The following is a 21,370-nucleotide window of genomic DNA, read 5'->3' as shown; positions in this document are numbered from 1 at the left end:
ATGTGGGAATAGAAAAAGAAAAAAAATGGAGACTAAATTCTCATTTTCCTTAGTACAAATTCAAGATAGGAATAAAAATTTTAAAATAAAAAATAAAAAAATTTACAGGTAAAATGCCGGCAGCAGGGGGAGAAGCAGCTAGAAAAGATGCTTCTGGGGAGTAGCTCAAAGAAGAAAGATCACAGTTAATCTTGAGATGCCAGGAGAGACAGAAAGGCTTGAAAAAAAAAGAACGTGCACAAAGAGAAAAGGAGTTTAGACAATGGTAGGGATTGTGAAGGGCAATCCTGGCTGGACAAAAAGGCTTCTAGATAAAGGGTGGGTAACATCCAAAACACAGCCGACACCACATGCTGCTCCTATGTAGGAGAGCACCTCACCCACCAAGAGCAGTCCTAACAGAAGTGATGATTAGACCAGGAGAAAGTCAGTCAGAAGACTGTAACAGACCAAACATGACGACAGCAAGGTGGCTCCACAGTACCTGAGGTAGTACTGCATCTTAGCACCCAGAGCTCTCCAAACTTTTTAGCCTTAAATATTAAGCTATAATACTACAATCTGACACAACTATTAATAAAACCCTAAATGAAGTACATATTATCATGTTTGCTGATGCGTTCTCAGACACACATTTAATACTTTCTAAGAACCATACTTAATAAAAGCTTTATTTTTATAATAATCTTGAACTCTCCAAATACACCAGAGGAAAGCCATTATGTACTCTCCGTTTTTTTCCCCTTTGATTCCTTCATATAAAAGGCTGGCAAGAGAACTACAATGCAAATGAATATCATATTTCAAAACTCATACCAGAATGAAGATGATCCAATCAGATCTTAAAATATGCAGTAAAAAAAGTTCTTTAAAAACAGAAAATAGCTCATATCAATATTTTCAGGGTAGAATCAATATACAATATGCCATTTCTTATAAAGCATATGGCCATTTATAAAAAGATTTATAGTAGAAATACTTAATTCATTGAATGCAAATCACCTATATAAAAAAGAGTAAATATTGGGGGGGGGGGGCACCTAGGTGGATCAACCAGTTAAGCTTCTGACTTTGGCTCAGGTCATGTCATGATCTTGGAGTTTGTAAGTCAGAGCCCTGCATCAGGCTCCATACTGACAGAGCAGAGCCTGCTTGGAATTCTCTCTCTCTCTCTCTCTCTCTCTCTCTCTCTCTCTCTCTCTCTCTCTCTGCCCTGCCCCAACTTGCACTCTCCTTCTTTCAAAACAAATAAATAAACCTAAAAGTGATTTTTAAAATAAAATATATTTGGATAGCAATCTTCCTCCAGTACAAGAAACTACCAGAAACATAAAAAAGTGTATTTATCCTTAGTTTTTTTCCTAAGTAATTAGTACCACCTCTTCCACCACTAGTGGCAGTCAACTGTCATGACAACAGCAACCACATGTCAGGTTCCTGACAGCCACTTTATGTTACCTTACTCAGCGCTAATCCATCTTAAACACAATCTCCATTCTTAAAAAAGAAAGGGGGGCGGGGTGGCGGGCAGGGGTTGGGGAGCAACCTAGGCATAGTCACTTTAGGGACAGGGAAATTTGTTTATATAACCTTAATTCACATATTTAGTTGCATTTCATTGAACTGATGAAGGGGAAATGTTAGGAAGAAAACTACATAAAATCAACCAAAAGCAACATTTTCAAACAGTATTCTTAACCTTCTTTGAAGTGAGCATCTTTGCCTGAAAAAGTGAAGGGAAGATGTCCAAAATCGAACTCTAATCCGTGATGCTTTCCTCTTGCTGTCAACACACTACACAGATGCCATCATCACCACATTTTACGGAGAGCCCTCCTCTCACCTTTCAAAGAAAGGACACATTTGGGCCTTTCTTCAATTTGGTCACTTCTTGGTCCTTTCTTCCTTACTCTCCTGTCTCATCTCATCCTACCTCATTCCGTAAAGGAAATTAACAAGGACACTTTAGGAACATTTCTATAAAGGTTTTCTTTTTTTTTTAATGTTTGTTTATTTATTTAGAGAAAGAGAAAGTGCACACTCATGCAGAGAAAGAGTGGGGAGAGGCGCAGAGAGATGGAATCCCAAGCAGGCTCCATGCTATCCGTGCAGAGCCCAAAGTGGGGATCGATCTCATGAACTGTGAGATCGAGACATGAGCCGAAATCAAGAGCTGGATACTTAACTAACTGAGCCACCCAGGCGCCCTGTTTCTGTAAACTTTAAAAACTGACTTGGGACAAGGCTTTATATAAATGTCAACTTAGAAAAGAAATAATAAAGATCTTTCATGCCTTTATATTTTTAAAAAGATGTTCAATGTTTATAAATTTGGGGGAGGAGACTACAAACATTAATACTTTTAAAGCAATATAAAACACAAAGCCATTAATTAATAAATTAGGAACAATTTACAACACCCAAACATGGGAATCACTGAGAAAATAGGTGTCATTTCGCTAGTCACTTAAATAAAATATTAAAATCAAAGTCTCCCACAAAGTGATTCAGCACCAGATGCTATGCCATCCAATTTTAATAGACATGGACAATGCAAACCTAAGTGAAGCACAAATAGCAGCAGGGTAACAAAGGATTGTGAAGGTTTATGTCCTAAATACTCATTAGATTCCACTCTGGTTAGTAACAAAGCTCCTTTCAAACCAACACATCTCTACCTCCAAAAATAACAACCAGAATTACAGAGAAAATCTGCTAAAAATAAATGTTACTAAATAAAAAAGTTACTAAATGCAGCTAAGAAATTAGAAAGGAGGCAAGAGTCCACACTTGAAAAGAAGGAATGATAGTGAGTGGCTTTCCCCTTTCTTTAAAAAAGAAGATTTAGTTTTCTACATGCAGGCAGCCTGAACCACATGGAGTGGGGAACACGGCTACAAACCCCACCTCCAGTCTTACCGGCTTGAAGAACCAGATGACTGAGTTCAAAGAGACCAGAGCAGGTAGAAAATGAGAAAGGAAATCCTGGGAAGAAGCCAGTCAGAGTCAAAACTCAGACCGAATCTCTGGTGGACCCCCTGAATTAGGTGCACAGGTCAGACTCTGGCCAGCTAAGACTAAAACAGTGTCTTCTCAATCCAGGCGTTTGGCCTCTCGGGGGACGTCTGGCCATATCTGGAGGCTTCTCCTCTGAGGGAGGAAGGCACTACTGGCATTGTGTAGGTAGCGGCCAGGGATGCTGCTGGGATCCTGCCATGCACCGGACAGTGTCCACGACAATCACTGAGCCCACAACGTCAACAATGCAGAGGCTGAGAAACCCTATGCTAAAAGGAGTAAAAGGATTTCACCTGTTACCCACCAAAGATGAGACAAGAGGTTGGAGTCTGAGTACATCAAGTTTACTGTTTTAAAACAAAATAGTAAACAAAATCAACATTCTTCAGAAAAAGAAAACAGAATCCAGAATCTCTACATTACTTACAATGCACAAAATATAATTCAAAATTATCCAATGGATGAAGAAAAAGCAAAATCTAACCCATAATGAAGAGAAAGATAAAACCAATGGAGATAATCCAGTTATTTTATTTAGTACCAAAGATTTTAAAGCAATTATTGTAATTATGCTTAAGGACATAAAAGGGAAATGTACTCATAGTGAATTTAAAATACAGGAAATCTCAACTGAAAAATGGAAATAAAACAGTCGAATGAAACTGAAGGACTGAAAATTACCATACCAAATATAAAATATACATTAGCCAATTCTTTTTACTCTTCGTGCTTCTTTCAGAATCTGTCTTGTGCCCATGCTGCAATGATTTTCACTAAATCTTGACTATAATTATATTAAAAAAACTAAATGGAAGTGAAAGGCATGAGATCTGCTAAATAATTTGATTATCAGAAAACCAATGGATACTCTACATTTTAGAATAATATACGTAGCAGAGATGTATGGTAGACTGTAACAAGAAATTATAAATAATCACTGGGATGCTATTATTTCTGAGCCATTCTATAGACCTAATTTATACTTAGTGTGGCTGAAATTTTCCAATTTAAAATTAAGAAATGTCCCCTCCCACCATGTCCTTCATAGACAGCCCATGAAGTCTCATTTCATAAATAAAAACATACATAGACGTATACATTTAAAAAAATAGTAATATAATAAAAACAAGAGCAGTCATTTCCCTTAGACATGTCTGTTTTTAACTTGCCATAGAAATTTCCTATATGCTATTGATAAGCTAGGAGAAATTATGAGTGGAAATGACCTCCCAGGTACATACATTTAACATTTTTTAGTCTAAACTCTAAGAAACTTCAGCAAAAGTAACTTTAGGTTTTTTACAAAGCCGGAGATACAAAAACATTCAATTTAAAATGCAGCCTATTTCCAAAATAATCACTTTAATTAATCTATGAGAATTAGTTATTTGGTGTACCTCAATATACTTCCATAGTGCTTAGTTTCACTAAAGTTGGTATGGAGAGAGAAACTTACTATAAATATCCTAAACAAGACCAGAGATAGGAGCATATTGACTTCCTTTATGCTACCAAAAGGGTAATCATTTGAACCTCCATTCATTTATGTCTCGTTTGTTGACTTTTTTTCCAACAAAGGAAGTGGCACTTAGCTAGGACATCTTAAGCAGAGGCAAAATAGGTGGTCAGCTATGTTATAAAACTGAAAAAACATTTCAAATTAACTCCCACTTGGTACTGAAAAATTCCTCTCCCCTCTTGTTAATCTGATTACGAACATCACTACTGAAGTTAAAAAAAAAAAAACTCTCCAAAATACATCCAAATACATCCAAAATACAAGTTTTAAAACTTGCAGACACACTGAAAGAGCAATACCAAATCCCTTGATTTGGTAAATAAAGGAGTCACTCTCTGCTTACACCAAAACCAAACACACCAAGAAAGGAAGAAGGAAAGATATATAGATATACATAGATACATATACACACATACATGCACATACACTCACACACCCAGGGAGAGAGAGAAGGGAAGCTAGACAGGTCAAACAGGCAGGCAAGGCAGACAAACTGATCTGAGGCATGCCTAGATTCTACAGTTTTCCTAAAATCAGAGAATCTGAAAACTGAAAGACATTTTAGAAAAAAACAGTGCTAAAAGTAACTCCCGCAAGGTCAAGTAGGTAATGGTAGGTCATCCATATTTCTGGATGGATGGTCTAGGGAACAAGGAGAGCTCTGTTTCCAGCTTCGTTTTAATCTACTAGCAGGAATTAAAAAGGGAATTATAGCAATAATAGTCATCCAACCTCTCTAGTACATTAAAAAACAAGATATATATAAAGTTCTTCTTGAAAGACTATATATTGAAACTGAAGATGTACTTTTTTATTATATTCTTTTTAGAATACCAATAGAATAAATAAAAAATTAAGAGTGGTGGTACTTGTTTTGGTTATGAAGGAAAATGGAAAAAAAGAAAAAGTAAAAGAGCTACCTACACAGAATATAGTTAACTACTGTCACCTCTGGTTGAACTGGTCTTTCAGTTGAACACTCCTCTGTGCACAGTATTTGTGAACAAAACAGAGTGCAGTGGCACACATAAGACACTCTGTAAAACCACAGCCAGTACAAGGCGGTTTTATCACAGGCATTCCCTGGCTGCTTCTCGCCTCCCCTGAAGGGTGCAGGAGTTTTTCCGTTGCAATTACTTGTAACAAATATAGCAAGAACCCCACACTCAGGATCTTCATTTCAACCCCCATTTATACCTCAAGCTACTGCAACCTCGTATCTCCCACACTGCTGAAATTCCCAATCTAATCATCCTTTCAGGATGTATTTTACGTGGATTGTGTGGCAGACACAGCTGATTAATCATGAAACTTTAAAAATCCATGGTTTTGGTGACACCAAGCATCCTGGCTTTCACTTCTCACTTATCTTTCTTAGTCTCCATGCACATACCCTTCCTTCCCCACCCACCCACGAAGGCCCACGCTCCTCAAGACTCTCATCACATCCCTCTTCTCACCTTGCACACAATTCTCAGACACATTCCAACGGCAAAGTACACAGTATCTTCTGCTTTATCCTCCATCAGATAAAACCAACAGAAAATGACTACATATTTTATAGACCAGAAAAAGGCTGTGAAACTATTACACATGATTAGATAAATCCAAATTGTCCCATTAATATTTTTATGGGCTTCCCATCAGATAGCCCTCATTATCAGATACGTGGCAAAGTAAATTTATGAGAAAAACTGAAAAAAAAAAATCACCAATGATTGTATTTTTCAGGACACTAGGAAGAGACTCCCTTTCTCTTTCCCATTGCAAGCACTTGTTTACACCTGTTTATCCTCTACTCTACATGAGGGACTTTCCCTGCCTTTTCATCGGCTCGTCTCTATATGGAAACATCACAAGGCAAGTACAGTAAAGAGGAGGACAGGAAGAGCCAGGAGGATTGAGGGGGGGGGGTGCACAGACATCGAGGACAGAGAGGGCAGGGAAGTTTTATAGTGCTAAAAAATATTCTCCTGCATCAAAGTATCTCATCTTGTTATACAAAATGTATTTTTTTGATATTAAAATCAAAAGGTAAGGGCATTTCTTGAAAAATAGGTGAGGTGGTATAAGAACATTAAAAAAATTAAAGAAATAATCTCTGGTTTGAATCCAGACAAAACAACACAAAAGCAGTCAAAATAATATACTTCCAACTGTGTGTGTGTCTGCACATGCATTATCTGCTAATAGCACATACAAAAGTAATTAGAATATTTAAAAAGTATTTGACACTTTTTGGAGTATCATTCAAGGTAAGCTTGCCCAGGAGGAAGAGACAGCTGATTAATTCAGAAAATGCACTAGCAAATATATGTTGTTAACCGTGATACACCTGATACCAGAAAAAAAAAAAAAAAGTCCATCTGTTATCAAGAGCAATCAATTATTTTGCTAAAACTAGGATTTAAAAAATAAAGGATATAAACTTCAAATTCTATAGTAATCAAATGTGGGCTGAAACTAAATAGAATCCCCATGAATAATTTCTAAATTATTTGAAAGGAATACGTTTTTCAATGTATTTGTTTGAAAATACAAACAATGGTTTGTTTTTAAACATATCTTGGAAGAAAAAGTTTTTTCAAGTTCAACATATTTTAGAAACTCAGAAACTTTGTATGTTTGATGTTATTTGTTATAACTCTTTAGGACAAAGCCAAAGTTTTCTTTCATACTTATTATATTTCTTTTTTTTATTAAAAAATTTTTTTAATGTTTTATTTATCTTTGAGAGAGACAGACAGACAGACAGACAGCATAAGCAGGAGAGGGTCAGAGAGAGAGGGAGACACAGAATCTGAAGACAAGCCCCAGGCTCTGAGCTAGCTGTCAGCCCAGACCCCAACATGGGGCTCAAACTCATGAACTGTGAGATCATGACCTGAGCCAAAGTTGGACACTTAACTGACTGAGCCACCCAGGCGCCCCTCCTACTTATTATATTCCTAAGGCTATCTAACAAAAGATGTGTCGCTATAAGGGAAAAAATGATATGAATAAATTTCTTTTATCTTCTTGGACCTGCCTGTTTAAATTTATATCACACACACACACACACACACGCACACACACACACACACACACACCGTGTATATATACATACATATGTATTGTGTGTGTCTCATATATATATATATATATATACATATATATATATAATTATCCCATCATCTCATAGCAAACGTTAAGAACTCTTTTAGAGTCCACCAGCAAATGGTTTAGTTTCGTCATCAATATAGAAAGAAATCATAGCTCAAGAAATCATATGCTGTTAATCCAACAGGTGAAATCTATTCATCAATACATTCATTTGTCATCACCATTAAAATCGTTTTAGCTATGTAAAACATGCAGTGTGTTAAGTCATCTCTTAATCTATTCAAAAAAAGCATCTATGCTACAATTACTTAACTTTACACTTAAAATACCATTCTTTAAAATAGATTTCTCTTGTTTGTATCTTGATAGCATCAAATAAGAGCATTCCTAAAAATATCAATTTGTGCATAAAATGTGTTTAGCACTGGGAAGCAAATTTTCTTCTCCACTGGTCACTAAACTGATATGCACGCACGCACACACAAAATTAAGCCTAAAAATGTTTATTTTTGCTTTTTCTCAACTACAAACCAGTCACATCAATGATCTCATTTAGCCTTTCCAATAACCCTGAAGGTCATAATTATTATCACCAACTCTGTTACAGGAAAACACGAAGTCCAGTTCAGAAAAACTAAAACAACTTCTCCAAAAGCAAATAACTTCTGAAGAGAGGCATGATCCCAAATCTTCTCAATTCAAACGCCCTCATCCATAGCATCAGCCTGTCCATCCAAAATGACCTGAACACTAAGATCCTGTTTCAGCATCAAACAAGAGGCTCTATTTTCCACTCAGAGAATGAAAGTGGAGAAGTCATTATACCTAACAAAGTTTTACTATAGCAAATGCCAACTTTTAAAACTCAATGGTTGGTTTAAAATTGTTCCAATTGTCAACACCTCCTAAAATAGTTTTTCAAAATCATTAACATTTCTATACTATAATAAAATGAAGTTCTACCTTCAACCATTAAGTATAAAATCTAAAACTAAAAAATAATTCAATTACATTGCTCAGAAATCAGTAGCCTGCCAGGCACACAAAACCAAATATCTAAATATATTACAAGTATTATTCACATCTGGTTTGTTAAAGTTAGGAAGATTTCTGGGGTGTAAATGAAGTGCAAAGATATACAAACACTATATAAAATAGATTGATAACTACATTTGACTTCAAACATTAGTGTTTATTATCAAAGTACTAATTACTACTCTCAATCCCTGTTTTATGTCCATATTTCCCCTTCATCCCCTAATTCCTATTAAATCATCATACAAACACCCTCAGCCCCTGAAGAAACATTTTAGGGCTGGCTCTGTTAGTTTACTATCAGTGACCAGCTCTGAGACTGCACACTGAGCATGGAGAGGCACATAGGAATAAATGCTAAAGATCATCATGTCACAGCAACTCCATATAGGACCAGTCACTTATCAACTTAAAAACCAAAACTTTAACCACTCACAAAATCTACATCCTCTGTAACTTTAAGGAAGCACTAAGATTAATTATGCCCATGGAGCAAATACTTTAGTTAGACCAAATCAATATAAATAAAGGGGGGGAAAAATCCCTCTCCATCAAAGCATTTACACACCCATACATGCCGACACCTTTGTAAAGTACTATTATCCTTTTCAGGCAAACTTAATGCTAGTCCCTAATGTATGTGATTTAAAAAAAATCCTAATTCTCATGAATTAGGTTTGGTTAATGAGATCCACAACCACTTCATACAAGCTTTAAGACAAACAGGTTGGAGAGGAAGCTGCTAATGCCAATTAAGTCGTGCGTGGGAACAATGAAGTTAAGAAGGTAAAGGTTCCAGAAAGGCAAGAGCCGCCAGCCAAACTTGGGGCAAACTACCTACAAAGACCTGTCCTCCCAGCTTACCATCTAAGGTTTCACGAGCTCTCTTCTGCAGCCCAGAGCTGGGCCCCTGAGCTTGGGGCAAGTTCACAGACAAATAGAACTGAGTTTGTGTGCCCTGCTCCTTGGATATGAAATAATCTCCCATCAACTTATGATTCCAATTAAATCTATGCTGTGTCCAGAGGCGAGTGAAGTATTCGCCTTTGAAGGTTTTGGTTTTTGATCTTGGTTTGACTGACTGAAAACTCCATGCCTGTTTCGTATTCAATAAATGATGGTCAAAAGTTTAGGTCTGTTTAGAAAAGTAACTCACAGTCCTGGTTTGAGATTTCCAAGGATGTATTCATAGACATTTAAGGGGTAGGAATCAATTCTATAAAAATTATCACCATGTGAATTCAGTTGACTGTTTTTAAAGTTATGCATATTAAACATTTCAAATTAAGAAAGATAAAAAAGGATAATGAAAATAACAAAACAGAATATTTTAATTCCAAATAGTGTGGTAAGAAGGGGCTTAGATATAGGTTATTGATTATCTTTCTAGTTCAATATTCCACAAAAATATAATAATACGCTATTTAATAAAATCGTAATAACACACCAATTAATAAAATTTTATTTAATAAAACCTATTTTAGTACATCTAAACTAAGACTCCTAGAAAATAAGTAAGCTGGTTCCCCCCATCTCTTCCCAAGACATAGCTACAGTCAAGCAAAGGAAAGGAAAAAAACGAAAGGTTCCTGAGACTCACCTTTTATTGACTGGTTTTTCATCCTTTTCATACGGTCGGACAAACCACTTTCCAATCCTAACGAAGTTCTTATCCATTAGGCACCTGGAATAATCACACCAAGAATTATATTTAAGGTCTTACTAACAAATTAGCAAGTCACTGAATCAAATAATCACAGATGAGATATACTATTGAAAATAAAAACATCACCAAACTGTCAAAATGTTTTCTTTTCACTTAAAATCTTTACATTATAAAAATGCTGAAAGAATTTTCTGACTTTGAGCATATATTTTTATTACACATTATTCTTGCACATGTAAAAAATTATGTAAAATTAATTGGCCAACGTATTCCTGAAATGTCTTAAACTTCTGAATTACTTCAAATCCGAACACACTTTTTTGCATCAATTCTTGTGTCATCAAGAATGCTGGGAATCCAGGCAGCATTCCTCATGAGTACCTCAGAGGTAGTTTTCTAGGCCAGTGATGCTCATTGTGCAAGTGCGCTGCTGGCTTTCGTGTGTGGCCCGTGACAGGCAGTCCTTGGGTGGAGGTCTCAGACACGGAAGCGCTGCAGAGCCTGAGTGTGGTGAGGCACGCGCGGACGGCCGGGCAGGGAACAAGGAGCCGCAGCCACTTCTTCAACAGTGATTATCCGCTCTCCTCCCATCCAGGTTGTGCCCCATTCTGTTTCCACGCTGTTTTAGGCACACTGTTTCGATGTCAAATTACAGGGTAATCCTCCCGAAGTCATGTTAAATGGCAATTGAACTCAACTCATATAATACCCAAAATGCACACAATTCAACTCAAGTGACAAGAATACAGACAGCTATGACCAAGTTCACTTGTGTGCAGGCATATGACAACTGTGTCATACCTGCCACCTGGCCAATTCGGAGATGCCGTCATTTGTAAGGAATATTTCTGATTTTAAAGATTTAAAAATGTGGGAGAAAATTACGTTTTGAAATTGACAAAATACAGTAATCTCTAACATTATTCAATAAAATGACACATATTTTCTAAGAAAACCTGTCAGAAAGCTGGATGTAATTCTTCTACAAAGGTTCTACCTACCAGTAAAAGAGCTACTTTATTCAATATTCAGGCAATTCTGCAAATGGCTTTTGCCTCTGTAATTTCCATACCATCAAGAAGGATAGAAACAATTCAAGCCTTCACCCAACTCATTACAGGTTAGATGCGTTAGTAAATGGCAATCGTTTCTGCTGGCCACAATGTAACTCCCCGCTGGCAGAGTCCATTTGGAGCATTGCTGCTTCAAAAAACAAAAAAAACAAAAACAAAAACAAAAACAAAAAACAACAACAACAACAACACCTGCTTTTATTTTGAAAATGAATTTCCACAACAATCTTCCTTGTTCACAATGTAGAAAATTATTTTCAAAGCAACCCAATCTGTTTTCCTAAGATTATAAATGAACTTGCTTTTAGGGTTAAAGACTACATGACTTGATTAAAGTTAGATTAGGAAATAGGGAATACTCAACAAGGTGTTTGTACTCAAGAAGCAAAACTGAAAAAGTATGTCCACAGTTTACTCGCTAGCACAGAGACTTACTTGTATTCTTTAGACAGAATAGATAGATAGGCAGGCAGGCAGGCAGGCAATTTCCACTGAAAAACTCTACTGTTTGCTAATAGTAATATTACCAATAACTACTGCTAGAATTACCACTACCACCACCACATCTGATTACCAGATGTACTATATCATTTAATTACCATAGTATTTATATGAACAGATGTTACATGCCAATTTTTATACACAAAGCTGAGGTACAATGAAAGTGTTACCAACAGAAGGTCACACAACTGATGACAGCAGAGCTGGGATAAGCCTAGGTACAGCTGATCACAGGACCTGAACATTTAACTATTGCCATATATTGACTCTCATGATGTCACATTTCCTCAGTTCTTTCCTCATTTTCAAATTCCAGATGCATACTATAATTGATAGGTCTATTTAATGTTTCTTTATCCTATCTGCTAAGAGCTGTTATGAAGTTGAAGGTGTTCTTAAAGTCGATAATGCACAGAATGAAAGCAATGGGGCATGTAACACCTACGGAACCACATCACACACTGTATGTTGTCTTCCACTGACACACATCCTCATATAATAAATAATCACTTTAAAAAATAAGTATCACTTTACATAGTATTCATACTCTTAAATATGTCTTGAAGGTCAGTATTCAAAAGAATAATTTATTCAATAACACACACAAAAAACCCCAACATGAATTTATAGTTAATGGACAGATAAAAACCAAGGCTTTAGATAGTAGAATATGAAAGGAAAACAGATAAAATATCTCTGACTAAGGGAGACAAAGTGTAAAGTCTGTTTCAAAACCCTTGCCCTTCTATGAAGTAAAAACCACAAATTCTATTTGCTGACTTCACTCGAGTACAAACAAACAGCGAGCCAGGGAGCAGTGCGGAGGCAGGCCCACTCAAGTACAAAGGCACAGGGCAAAAAGCTAATCGATCCTGAGAGTCTAACTCTCTGTGCTAACAAATCTCCCGGAGTTCCCCCTACAGATATTTCTTTGTCAGGCAATATCAACAAAAGGTTATTATCACTAATACAAAACTCAGCCATGGAAACTACTGATCCTTGCTTCTGAAACTATCCAGTTCCAAATGATAGACATAAATGACTTAGTGATTTTCAACTGCTCATCAGTTTCTATGTGATCAATGATTTCCTACACACTGGAAGTAAACATGAGAACACAAAATTGCTATGGATGAAGTACAGCTGCCCCTGAACAATGCAAGGGTTATGGGCTCCATCCCCCCATGTTACTGAAAATCCATATAGGACTCTGACTCCCCCAAAACTTAAGTACTAATAGCTCACCGTTGACCAGAGCCTTACCAATAACATAAACAGATTAACACATATTTTGCATGTTTCATGTATTATATATCATGACTTTACAATAAAGTGAGGGAAAAGAAAATGTCACTAAGGGTATCATAAGAGAAAATACATTTACAACACTATTTATAAAATAATAATAATAGTACAGGTGCAATTGGACCTGCAGAGTTCAAACGAGTGCTGTTCAAGTGTGTCAACTGCGGTATTTTTACTCAGTTTTGTAGGTACTGGATTTGTAACGAACTTATCTCAGTAGGGGAGAACTGTCTCAAATGTCATGTTCAGCAGTGATACAGTAGAGTTAGCAAAGTTGTACCAAGTACTGCACAGAGAAAGGTGGACCCACATTAGTGAAGATTCACGCCCTGACCCCGAACCCAACAGAGAAATTAGTTAAGTTAGATGTAAACATGGTTAAGTATGAGAAGGAAGTTTCTTTTCACTCAAAAATCAGGTAAAAAGAACTCAGTGACTATCATGAATTTTTATACTCTTCAATCTCCTTAATTTCAATTACAACTAATCCAAAAAACAAACCTCATTTTCTCACATACACAAGCACACAGAGAGAGCGAGAGACAGAGAGACAGGCAACCCCCGCCCCACCCCCCACACACACAGAGCCTCCAAGACTAATACAAAAAGTATTTCCATCTGGTGTCTTGTATTGTAGTTTGTGGGAGGAAATCAGAGAGGAGGGGTGGGTCTCTACCACCTGACAGAGACTGAGGCTCAAGGGTAGAGTATACGGAGGGACTATGCCCTGGGTTCTCAATCATTTTGGGGTCATCATTCTATGGCATAAATAAATCTAATGAAAGTTTTCATAGCCTCTTTCTCTTGAGAACCTCCATACACAATACTAACATTAATCACTCTAACTGTGCTTTGGCCTGGAATCCCTCCTTCATCCCACTCTATCCTGTCCATCTTTCGTGTCCCAGACCAGCCCACGCAGCTAATACCTACCTATCAGCACTTGCATTACCAAGTTGTAATGATTCATTTCTATGGCTCTTTTTGTCCCCAAGAATCTACGAGAAATCTAGGGGAAGACACAGTATCTATCTTAGTTACTGGCCATACTCAACAAATCTCTAAATGCTTGCTCTGTAATACCCTTTATATTCTGCTCTACACTAGTGAGTACTCAACAAATACCTGAGAGGTGAATGCTGCACACTAAGAAGTGTTTTCCTATTCATAACTAGTGGTGTCATCCTCTGTGTATGCAACCACTACTCTTGGGGAGCCCCATACTATTACTTGAAATTTTGTGTGTATGTATGTTCCTACTAGTGAGACACTCGGTGCTGGAGGGAGAAAAATCTACATATTTTACTTTGTTCCACAGCCCATCAGCTCACACTCCAGACTAAAACCATAGTGCTCAACATGTAGGGAATCACATAGATGATTTTCAAAAACGTTCAGGAGACTAGCACAAACGCCCATATGCTTTAATTATACTTGAAGAACAGAATTAAATCATTTTGAGAGAAATTCTAAAAAATAAAAACTAAAGTATATCAGAAATATAATTTCTCCTTTTTATATTCTACCAATCTTTTGATTTTTGAACGACAAAAAATTTACATTTAACTTGACAAATAAACCTTCCAACACACTCCATCTACCAAAAATTGGTTCAAATTAACATCATAAATAGTACCAAGAATGTCAGTTAACCTTAGCTGTTCACTTAGTAATTTGAGATTTTCAAAATTTTCTTTACTGTTAACATAGGTCAAGTAGTATGATATTATCTTCCAAGGTCACCATGTGATGCCAGATTCACAAACTGTTCTTCAAACAATAATTCTAGGAAAGTATTCCTCTCCATTTTTTTTTAACTTCATTTATTTTGAGAGAGAGAGCAGGGGCAGGAGAGAGGCAGAGAGAGAAGGGAACAGAAGATACTAAGTAAGCTCTGTGCTGACAGCAGAGAGGGCTCAAACTCACAAGCCATGAGATCCTGACCTGAGGCAAAGCCGGACATTGAACGGATGGAACCACCCTGGAGCCCCGAAAGTATTTCTCTTTAGAAATTTCCAGCCCCCTACTATTTCCCAAAAATCACTGTTTCCAGAAGAAAAGAAACAGCTCCTGAAAAACAAAAATGAAATCACAGTGTGTGTGTGTACACTTATGTGCCATGCCGTATGGCTCTAAATACTACAAGATCAACTGCACTCCAAAGTTGGCAAGACCCAATTTCCAGCCCCCAAACCATGGCCTGAAGTACGACAGCAGAGCCACAGCCCCACTCGGCAAACTGCTTCCCAAATGGGCAGGTTTACAAGGGAGCCACCCTTGACTCTGGCTCCTTCAGCATGCCTCAAACTATGCAGGGGTGACAGTTTCCTAAGATTAAAAAGTTCAAGGATGGGGTGCTAAGTGTCTGCTAAGTGTCCAACTCTTGATCTCAGCTCAGGTCCCCATCTCAGGGTCATGAACTCAAGCCCCATGTAGGGCTCCGCATTGGACACGACGCTTACTTTAAAAAAAAAAAAAAAAAAGTCCAAGGATAGTGTTTCTCTGCCACACCCTGAATCAAAGTACACTTTAGTGTTATCACCTAGTTATAGATCTGCTCAGATAGACTAACTTTTATATAACTTCGCAAAAGAAATTCCTTACCAGCATCAAAGCCTTTACTTTACTATTCCAATCTAGATCAAACATACACACGCACGTTTCCTTCCTAGAAATTAGTCTTCCTAGAAATTGCTCCCATTTCTCAACCAAATTAAAGAAAATCATATAATTTAGGAGCTAAAGAAATCTTTTTCAACTAATCCCTCTATCTTCATTATTTCGGGTTCCTACTGTGTCCTACTGGGTGGCTGGCTCCTCTGGCCAGGCAAACCCTATCATTCCCATCCTCTCCAAAATCTCTGTAAGGTTAGGCATTTTAGAGGTCTAGCTGCACCTGAAATGTCCATTCTAATGCTGTTCCAAAGAACCTTCCCTTTAATTTCAAACTTTTCATTTGAATCAATCCCATTAGTCCAACCACAAAAATGATTTAATTTTTTTTAAGTCGTAATCCATTCACTGTCCTAAAAATATTAAATAAATCAATTGATTGGTCTCAGGGTGAACACCCTTCTCTCTAGACATTTACAAAAAGATACATGCTTTTATTCACTTGTGTCTATCATGCCTGTAGTGATTCTTCCTTAAAAGCATATGTCCCTTAGATCTAAAGACTCATTTTCCTACTTGCTTTAGAGAACTGCACAATGGCACAACTCAATAAAATAGGAATTTATTGATTACTCATTTCCTGCTGTGTTATCACATTATACCCAAGGACTCTCAATATTGCAAATTTTATCACCATTTCTTCATCTAGGCCTATACCTAACACCATGCTCTAGTGAATATATTTATTATTTTGAAACCTTAGAACCAGCATATCCAAGGGCAGTGCTCATGTGCCCTCTGATGATCACCTCTATTAAATCACAATACCACAGGCCATTGAAAACTATGTAATTTGTAATATACAAATATAATGCTATTGCTATCATAATTATAATTCCAACTTCCTTCACATTATTTTTACTGTACTTTTTCAAATGACTATCTTCACTCGAAATACCAACTCTTGGTAAACCAAAAGGCCTGGGCCAAAGGCAATTTTACAGCTGTGTTACCAACTACCTTGGGGTGACTATGCTGGCAATCTATTAGGAAAACAGCCCAGGGGACTACTCTGAAGGGACATTATGTTTTACAAATGTCAAATACTCACAGATTAAATAAATCTCCCCTAAGTAAGTATGGACAGGATAGAGCTTAACAGCTTCAAAAGATCCATGTGATCTATGGTGTGCAAAGCAATGATTTGCACTTTAGAGGAAAAAAGTACCTTTCCATCAAAAGCAGCTTATGAGTTTGATTCTAAAAACTTAAGACAATTAAAATTAAAATATGCTACCACATCTGATGCCAATTTGACAGCATTATGCCAGAAATTTTAAGCATTTCTACAAAGCTACAAAAGCATGATTTTTTATGACACAAATCTCTGAGGTAGTACTAAAACTGGGTGAGAGGAATGGTACACATTTCTTGGCTTTTTTTATTTTTTAAACAGCTTTTCAACTCCATGTTTTACTTCATTCAGAAAGCGTTAGGTGAGATGGACGTAATGGACTATGAAAAGTACCAGTTACAATAAAATAAGAGTAACAGCCACTAAATCTGCAATATTAAAAATGCCAAATGAAGAAACTACTGGAAAAGACTGCAGGTTCTAGTTTTCCATAATATCTTCACAGTCAACAAATCTTTCTCCACTAGAAAGGAGTGTGAGGCAACCTACACTTGAAATACAAGATATAATCTTTGAGAAGTTCCTTGTTAATACATAATGAAATCCCACTAAGCTGCAAAGACTGATGAAAAACAATTTGAACTAGGACATTATCAAAAAGGACAGGAAAAGCACCAGAGATTCTATATAAGTAAAAACAAATTAATTCCAGTTATTTTGTCAAAAAGGGATAATTGATCATCAGGAAAATAATAAGCACACTTACTGTTGTCTCTGAGGAGAGAAAAAATATGCATGATCGAATCCTCTAAAACTGTACGACTTCAAAGGCCCAAACACTTTCAGATACTGAAATTCTAACTAAAAAATCACAACAGAAGAATATACCAAAAGAGGCCAATATGGCTCAAAGCTTTTAACAATGCATGTAAATACATGCATAATTGTGTTTTTAGAAACATATCTGTATTTTAGTAACAGAACCAACACCAATTTGGAGGACAGATTACAAGAAGGGAGAAGACTTCAATTAATAGGTATGGTAGACTGTATTTTTTCTGAAAAGATGGTTTCCCTTTCCCAAATATGTGCTGTCCCGTTAACATCAAGCTTGGCCATGTGACCTGGGCACCTCCTACAGATGGACAACAAATATTTTTCTCATTCATTTGACTTTAAGCTCGGTGGTAGATTTCTCAGCCAATGAAATGTGAACAGAAATGGTGCTTGCCCCTCCTTAAGAGAGGCTTCAACAGGCTGTTAAATATCTTGCCATTGGTCTTTGCTCACAATCAGGAGCCCAGAAAGTCTCTGACAGGGCTGTCTCATCTGCATGATTCCTGTGCTGAGGAAAGAGAATATGAGGAGTGCTCCCAGTAAATGACTCACAGTGGGCAAGTAGTATGAGCAAGAAATAAACTGCAGCTGATGTAGAACAGTAAGCTCTTTCAGGTTTTCTGCTACTGCACCATAACTGAGCCTAACCTGACCATAGAAGAGGCCACTGAAAAACTTCATGAAACCCTTATGAGATCTTAAAGTATGCCAATGGCATTCAAAATGAAGAGAAGGGGAGTGCCTAGAGGAATATCTGGAAGGTTGGGGGCAGAGGATGTCCAAAATTATACAATAAGAACCATAAACCAAACAAAAAAAACTCAAGGTACCAAGATATTAAACAGCACCACATGGAAGTAGGATTGGATGAATTATAAATGAACCTCAAAGAATAAGATTTCTTTTCAATGATTAGAGGGAGACCGATTTCTGTTCAACATAGGAGACATTCTAACAATGAACTTTCTAGCATCTAACTAACTGAAGTTTCTAACATCTCTCTGAAGATGAAAAGAACTCCTTTGGAAAGCTGGGCTCACATAACTAGAAGTTTTCAAGGAAAGGATGGAAGACCACATAAAAAGGATATTATAGAATGGATTCTAGAATGATCCGAACAAACTGCCTAACAGACTTTTAATGCTGTGTCCAACTCTGAAAACAGTAGTATTCATCATTCTACTTGCTAATATTAACAGCAGTTAGCCATTTACTGAGCTCTTATAATGAGAAAGGGACTGTGCTGAGCAAAACAATCCTTCACCATTTTATAGGTAAAGAAGGGCTCTGCAAGCTTGTCATGTGCCCAAGTCATAGTATTAATTAACGTGGCAGGACAGAATAACAAAATATCTTCCATCTCTGAAGGCAATGAAGAAATGGACTTATAACAATGTATGTTCCTGCACAGATATATACTATTAGAGCCAAATATGTTAGTTTCAATCTGACACCTTGAAGGAAAATGCTCTTGAGTAAGCAACAATGAAGTTTGTTGCTTTATTTTTTTTTTTTAGCAAACAGATGACACTAGCTGGACACATCCAATGCAATGTGCGCAAACACTGCAGAGCTACAGGAGTAAATGAGTAAATGGGAGATAAAATATGTGAAGTCATAATACCTTAGAATTTAAAGTATTCTACACAGCATCAATACAGTCAGCACCAATCAATAGCAATTAAAATGAAATTATCTTATTGTGTGTGGAGTTTACAATGTTACCTTAATTTCTGCAGTGAAATGATTTTTAATAATTACTGCAGAAACTCATCATTCTGTATACACCAGCCAATTGATGTCTTTTGGAAAAAAAAAATCAATCTGTATGACTCCTACTTCGCTATATGCTCAAGGCAGTTAATGGAATTCTTTTTTAATTAAGCAAATCAGTACACTTACAAATACAAAAAGCAGAAATAGCAAATCACTAGTACAAGCCCTGTTAACATGCAAACTAAGAAAAAAACTAGTTTGGAAAGCACAAACACCCCACAGGTGATTCCTGTATGATCTACTTCAAGAACCTCAATTCTGGCCTTCATGCTAGAAACTCAAGACATTCACACTGGGAAACCCAGTCTATCTTTATCTGAATAGAAGTGGAAAGACATGACAGAAATTTGCCAGGAATAAGATTGTAAAAATTACATTTCGATACATTTAGGGTGTAAGCAGAGAAGTAAGTTAAAGCAAATGGTCTAAGTTAGGAATGAACAAAAGGGCAAGCATATGTTAGCCAGCGCAGTTTCTGTTGACACTGGATAGAGAGCTAAAAGCAACCATTTAAAATGCTTCCGTACCTCATGAGCAGGCTAACTCTAACTCACACAACAGTTACTTAAAGCTTGGTGAAAAGAGGACATTATTTTGAAAGATAAAAGAATTATAACAAATGTTCCCCCCAAAAATCTCAACTTGTTCATTCTCATTGTAGAAAACGAGCTAAGTAGTTCGTTATTAGTAATCTTCTAAAAGAAACACTTTAATTTCAAAATAAAGTCTTAGAAGAGGATTCATATCAAAATATGCAAAATAACAGATCTATAGGGAAAGGAATTCCCAATTACTGAACAGTAACAATAGGCCAAGTATTGTGCGGCAAACATCACATACATCATCTAACAAAAACTCAAGCTGCACGGTATCCTATATTTAATTTAAAGAGTGCTTACTAAGGCTTAGTGAGGTTAGGGTAGGTTAGGGTAGCTGCCCAAGTAACAGACTGTGAAATTAAACCAAGGTCTAAGCCAAAGTTCCTTAGAACCAAGCTTTACTGACTGTATGCAGTACGTCACAATGAACTTTCCTATCAAATAATAATTTAACTTGACTTGGAGTTCAGTTTTGTCACAAATTTGGAATTTGTGAGCAAGAATAAATGAATTATCTGCATTTCTCTTCTCTCCCAATTTTTGTTCTTCTCATTTTCTCCCAACGATTTAAAACACAAAGGACTGAAAAAATACAATTCAACCACAAATTTGTTAATATTTTCTAAAAACACTAACTTAGGATATTAAAAAACGAAAAGAGCTCTTCTTTTTAAAAGTATATATTTTGTTCTGTATACATTAAAAACGTACATTTAAAAGACTGTGTTCAAAGGTGCATTAATTATAATATAGACAGTAAGAGCTTCATTATGGCATAGATTACAGAGACCGTAAAGTTTCCACATTTTCCGGAAGGGATTCTGTGTGTATTTTTGTTTTGGTTTGTTTTGCCACGGGAGAGAGAATTACCAAATATTTTAATTATTTAAGAGTACTCGACTCTCAAAAATCAATGCTTCAAAAATATACTTAGTAACAGATGGAGGGCCTCTAGGCCCACTCTAAAGCACAGAGAGGTAGGAACTAAAGTTCAGAATGAAAGAGATATATTTGGTGGGAAAGGTCCTTCTGATGACCCAGGTGGTGACAAGTTATCAACCATGGCTCAGGTACCCTAAGCACTGACACTGTGGTGACATTACTCTAACCAGCAGCTTGGATACGGAACTGACTAGTACCAGAAGTCTGAAAGTACTACATAAAGACTCAGCAAGAGAAGCGAAAAGGTTT

At 36.7% G+C, this 21,370-nt stretch overlaps 1 protein-coding gene across 3 annotated transcripts in view; it reads right to left on the bottom strand.

The window, feature by feature from the left end:
* The window catches only part of MED13L (mediator complex subunit 13L), a 291,102-nt gene that overhangs the window by 117,785 nt on the left and 151,947 nt on the right, over positions 1 to 21,370 (bottom strand). For all 3 annotated transcript variants that reach the window (XR_003902583.1, XM_029922323.1, XM_029922324.1), the window contains exon 4: positions 10,275 to 10,358. Coding sequence is in view for 2 of the 3 variants with exons in the window: in XM_029922323.1 (XP_029778183.1) it covers positions 10,275 to 10,358 (84 nt within the window). In the remaining variant the exon portion in view is untranslated. The remainder of the gene's footprint in view (positions 1 to 10,274; positions 10,359 to 21,370) is intronic.

The sequence above is a fragment of the Suricata suricatta genome, chromosome 14 (assembly GCF_006229205.1).
Source record: "Suricata suricatta isolate VVHF042 chromosome 14, meerkat_22Aug2017_6uvM2_HiC, whole genome shotgun sequence".
Lineage (NCBI taxonomy): Eukaryota > Metazoa > Chordata > Mammalia > Carnivora > Herpestidae > Suricata > Suricata suricatta.
Note: the sequence above shows the minus strand (reverse complement) of the source record. Positions and strands in the feature narration are given on the sequence as shown.